Source organism: Onychomys torridus, chromosome 19, assembly GCF_903995425.1.
Source record: "Onychomys torridus chromosome 19, mOncTor1.1, whole genome shotgun sequence".
Taxonomy (NCBI): Eukaryota; Metazoa; Chordata; class Mammalia; order Rodentia; family Cricetidae; genus Onychomys; species Onychomys torridus.
Genome location: NC_050461.1, coordinates 31246922 through 31252744, shown reverse-complemented (window position 1 = coordinate 31252744; position 5823 = coordinate 31246922). Strand labels below are relative to the sequence as shown.

At 40.1% G+C, this 5823-nt stretch overlaps 1 protein-coding gene across 1 annotated transcript; it reads left to right on the top strand.

The window, feature by feature from the left end:
• Positions 1-2949: 2949 nt before the first annotated feature.
• LOC118570192 (trace amine-associated receptor 2) lies at positions 2950-3939 on the top strand. The gene has a single exon (XM_036168538.1). It carries the CDS (start codon positions 3019-3021, stop codon positions 3937-3939), a length of 921 nt encoding a protein of 306 aa, XP_036024431.1. The 5' UTR covers positions 2950-3018.
• The last annotated feature ends 1884 nt before the right edge of the window (positions 3940-5823 follow it).

Here is a 5823-nt window from a genome sequence, read left to right as displayed (position 1 = left end):
AAGAGAGGAAAATAGCCGACAGGAAAACCTCTGTTAGTATAAAATATGATACAAAATATGGACTGTGACCATTCTGGTCATTCTAAAGTGACAGGGGACACCTATCTTCTTTTCTCCTTGAATTACCCATTCCACCTATATTTAATTGGGATTGAGAGCGACTGATAGCTAAAGGAGGTCAGTTTGACCCTTAGAGCCTTTGTGTAGTAACTATCGTAAAATATTGGTAGTGCTGTGTGTGATGAAAACTTAGGTAAGCAGAGCCTCCTAAGAGGATGCAGGCGTAGGGCAGGGTCACTTAAGCTGTTAAACTTCAGAAGGACAAGAGTCCCCCCTCCTGACACATATCCAATGCCCTTGAGACTGGTTGTTAAATTATAAAGAAGCACTGTTAACACAGTTCATGTCTTGTAGTTCAACATCAGCATTCAGAGTCAGTAGAGGAGACACACATTTTCTTCCACAAAGCAGCTACAATGGCGTCTTTTGGAGAACAACAGGTATGTGGAGAAGGGATGTGAAGGGGAAGATCCGTGTTTCCTCTTCTCCGAGTGTTAAGTAGTAAAATGTCTACCCTGTAATGCAGTAACACTGTTCATACGTGTTTTCTTCCCCTTTCCATTCTGTTTACCTGCAGAGAGAATGTGTAAGAATCTAGATTGTTGAAGATGCAGGGCTTGCTGTGGATTTGTACCGAAAAGCAGATCCGTTAGGAAACAACAATGTGCAGCCTTTTGACAATGTATCTTGTCTCCTAAGACTATTTAGAACCTTGAAAAAGGGTGGGACTTCTTCATGAGGACGAGACGATTTATTTAGTACAGGTGTTCCCCTAGATGAATCAGAGGTTGCTCAGGAGTGGAATGTGTGCTCACTGTGAACAAGGCACTGGATCGAATCCCCACTTCAGATAAGAAACGGGGGGGGGGGGGAAGCATAGGAAATAGAAAGAAAAATTTATTGGCATATTTTAAAAATAACTTCACTTTGAAAGTAAGGAGTTACCTGCATGGGGTATCTGTCTGTCTATATGTCTGTTATCATCTTTCTATCCCATTAATATCTCAACCCCTTCTTACATTACATTTTTATTTTAATTACTAGACTAAGAAATATAATATAAACACTGATTTTTAGATGCTAAAAGTAATTATAGTTTAAGAACTGATTACATATACTTTAGAAATGTATGGGACAAGAATTTTAATGAAACTATTCCAAGGCTCAGGGATCACCATGGAAGAAGAGGATGTAGAGAGATTTTAAGAGTCAAAGGTAGTGAATGACTGTAGTGAAACCGTGTCCTCCAGACATGACAGGACCATTCCCTGGGCGACTTCAAACTTCTAGCATGCACAAGATAAAGTCAGATAAAGCCTCAGCATGGATGGAGGAAGGTCATGAAGCCCCCCCTTTACCAACCATGGAGCTATTGGGCAAGAGATAGCTGCTGGGGGAGGTAGCTTTTCTTCAGGGATGTGGTCCCTGAGAGGCTTCTCACAGTCTAGTTGATGGCCCTACACCCATGCATATCCTGGTAGCACTATGTGTACTCAATGGGTTAAAAAAAAAAAAAAAACAACAAACAAGTGAAACTGGGAGGAAAAAGTGATGGTGAGGTAATCGAGGAGGAGCTGGAGGTGAAGGGATGAGAAATGGATTTGATCAAAATACATTATATTCATATAAAAAATTCTAAAATGAAAAAAAAAATGCTCTTTTAGGCTGGGCACTCTGGTGCACACTTATCATCCCAACACTTAAGAAGTGAAATCAGAGGATCAAAAGTTCAAGGCCAACCTACTCCATGTGAGGCCTTACCTCAAAAACTAAAAAAAACCAAACCAAATCAACGGACCACCACTACCACTTACTGAAAATAGGTCTGTTTTTCTGTAAATACCATTGATAGTGGCATTAGCTGACAGAGATCTTAAATGTGATTGGTGGTGATCCTATTTGCAGCTAGCTCCTGAACACCCAGGCCTTGAGTATGAATGGGTCCTTCATCCACTTTAAACCATTGAGAAAGTGCCTGCTGTCCCACACTCCATTGCTTCTCTGCAGGTGGACCTGGTGTCCCAGAGTGGGAAGGAAAAGAGGAACCAAACTGCCTTGGATCCATTCCTTGGGGTCAGTTGCTCCCTTTCCTATAGTTGGTTTAGTTGTTTATGTTAAAAATAATCACTACAGAACCTGATGCTTGGAGTTCCATCCCCAGGACCCACACAGTGGAAGGAGAGACCCAATTCCTGAAAGCTGTCCTCTGCCCTCCACCATTTGATTAACTATCCTGCATGGTGTGATGCTTGCTAATGCTTGGAAATTTGCTAAGGAGGATGGCTTTCCCAGATAATTAAGGGTACTTCAATAATTCTTCCACCTTAAAACAACTTTAGTGAGAAAAAAAATCAAAGCAGAGAGAAAACAATAGAACATGTTAATGAAACTATTTTTTTTTTACACAATAACCTAAGGTTTATGAGGCAGCACAGGCCAAACAAATCAAGTCTGATGACACTCTCCATGTTCATCTGAGGATGCAGTGTGTGAATGTTGTCTGTTTCTATACACACAAGGACACTCAGTTAAGTTGGTAATACATTTATTTTATCATCCCCCGCTTTCCTTTGCTGTCTCTTCTTCTCTCCATCCTTTCTCCCCTGCTTCTTCAACTTTACAGATCCTGTTAGAATGAAGAAGGAGTGGGTGGTAAAGCTTGAGTCATGAAAAGTGTAAAATAAATAATTTTAATCTATTCTATAGAATTCTATAAACCATTAAATTAATGAAAACACATGTCATATATATTTATATATTTCAATATAATTATCTTAATCAAGTCTTCTATATTTTTTTTGAATTGGTTTGTGAAAATAGAAATAAAAATAATGTGTGTGTCTGTTCTCTGATAAAATGCCATGTGTTCTTGCTTTTGTGTAGGAAGCCCTTGACTGTTCAGAATATGGAAATGGATCTTGCCCAGAAAATGAAAGGTCTGTAGGAGTCCGAGTTGCCATGTACTCATTTATGGCAGGAGCCATATTTATCACAGTCTTTGGTAATCTGGCCATGATCATTTCCATTTCCTACTTCAAGCAGCTTCACACGCCAACTAACCTCCTCATCCTCTCCATGGCAGTCACCGACTTCCTGTTGGGATTCACCATCATGCCATACAGTATGGTCAGGTCAGTAGAGAACTGCTGGTATTTCGGACTTACTTTTTGCAAGGTCCATTACAGCTTTGACCTGATGCTTAGCATAACGTCCATCTTCCATCTTTGCTCAGTGGCTGTCGATAGGTTTTATGCCATCTGTCACCCTTTGCATTACTGCACCAAAATGACCATTCCGGTTGTTAAGCGGCTGCTGCTTGTCTGCTGGTCTGTCCCTGGAGCATTTGCCTTTGGAGTAGTCTTCTCTGAGGCCTATGCTGATGGTATTGAAGGCTATGACATCTTGGTTGCTTGTTCCAGTTCCTGCCCAGTTATGTTCAACAAGCTATGGGGGACGACTTTGTTCGTGGCAGGTTTTTTTACTCCCAGCTCTATGATGGTGGGGATTTATGGCAAAATTTTCGCTGTGTCCAAAAAACATGCTCGTGCGATTGATAACTTGCCAGAAAGTCAAAATAATCAAATGAGGAAAGACAAAAAGGCTGCCAAGACTTTGGGAATAGTGATGGGTGTTTTCTTAGTGTGTTGGTTTCCCTGTTTTTTCACCGTTCTCCTCGACCCCTTCCTGAACTTCTCTACACCTGTGGCTCTGTTTGATGCCTTAACGTGGTTTGGTTATTTTAATTCCACATGTAATCCCTTAATTTATGGTTTCTTCTATCCCTGGTTTCGCAGAGCACTGAAGTACATTTTGCTGGGTAAGATTTTCAGCTCCCATTTCCATAATACTAATCTGTTTACTCAAAAAGAAATACAATAGACTTGGTCTCTACTACTGCACCACAGATTGGAACTCAAAGACGGAGGAGGTTGCTTCAAGGGGCTAATAGGGGACAGAAGACCAGCAAGCGAGGGTCAAGAACATGGCCAGGGCATCGAGGGCGGGGAATGAATAAGACCAAAGGAAAAAAAATTATATATTTGTGAATACATATGAAAATGTATAATGTATAATAAATACTGAAAAACAAAGGCATAACAAATGAAATGTGTGTAGGAAAATGAGGATTCTGTGTAATGAGTTTAAGCTAACTTAAAAATTATGAAAAGTTTCTACTTCTTAGCACAACAGGGTGACTATTGATTAAAACGTACATGATACATTTGAAAATGATCCAAAAAGAATGAAATTATCAATAATTGAAAATGATCCACTGGTGAAGTCATGGGGCTGATTATCACTCTGGTTTGATTATAGCATACTGTGTACAAGTCCTAAATTACCATAATGTACTCTAAAATGGACAGATTGAAGAAAAAAAATACAGAAAAAAAATGAAGTTGCCCAAGGTTGTTTGTGTGGAGGGGGAAGGTGAGAGAGAAAGACAGAGCCAGAAACAGAGAGACAGAGACAGAGAGAAGAGATTTTGGCTACAATAGCAGGCTCTTGGTTTCTAGTATTTAAGGGGAAAAAAAGAGAAACCCTCTTTGTACCCAAATTCTATCTGGCCATTGTATAGCACCAGTAGGGAGAAAAGAAGAAAGATTAGAAAAGGAAATAGAAGATGAGGAAAAATTCAGGAATAAAAAGAATATGCAAATACCTTTTGAAAAAAGGATTTTATTTTATGTATACAGATGTTAAGTTTCCGTGCATGTCTGTGTATCATGTGTATGCAGTGCCTTTGGAGCCCAGAAGAGGGCATTGGATCCTCTAGAATTGGAGTTACAGATGGTTGTGAGATCCCAAGTGGGGGCTGGGGAATCGAACCCAGGTCCTCCAGGAGAGCAGTCAATGCTTTTGACCTCTGAGCATCTCTAGCCCCGCCCCTTTTTCTATTCAGGAGGATCAGAATACAGCTGAACATGAGAATTTCTCCTCCCTGGCACTACCATACATTTTGTGCAACAACTTCATTTAATGTTTCTTTCTCAGTGTCTAAGTCTATCTATCAGATTTTTGGAATATGAAAAAGTAGAAATTATTGGTAACTAAATAATACCAAAACCCCACATTCTGGCAGAAAGCATCAATTTTCTAGCTGAAGGTTAGACTTTTACTAGCTTTTACTGTGGTGAGATCAAAAGTATTTTTTTTAAATAAAGAACTGGAGGGTGGCTGAGATGGCTCAGTGGATGAATGTGTGGGCTACAAAGTCTGAGTTGAATCCACGGGACCCATATTGGGGAAAGGAGAGAACCAGTTCTTGCATAAAACTGTCCTTTGACTTCCACACATGGGCCATTGGATGTGGGCACACATGTGCACACACATACACACACAAATAAGTAGGTGAAACAAAGAGAAAAAGACCCGAAAAACTGTAACAGTGGCACAGATCCCTTGAAAGGTCTCAACGCTTCATCTTGGTCATGGCCACCCCCTATTCTCCACTTATGATGGCAGAACTCTCTTCTGTGACTTCCTAGGTTTATGAATAGCGTGTATTGTACTGGATATGATGATTAATAAATGCCATACCAAATATCTTGTGTTTGGAATCCATTATTGTTTGATCAATATCTGTATTTATTGAGAATGGGACTGGAAGAAGGAAGGCACACACACAAAAAAACCCTCATTATTTAAAGGGAAGATCAGGTACTAGTGACTTTCTATTTGGCGTTTACTGCCTTTTGTTGACTGCAAGTTGAGACTCATTAATGGTGGGCTATAGTCCGGGTGCTGTGCCAGCAAGATGAG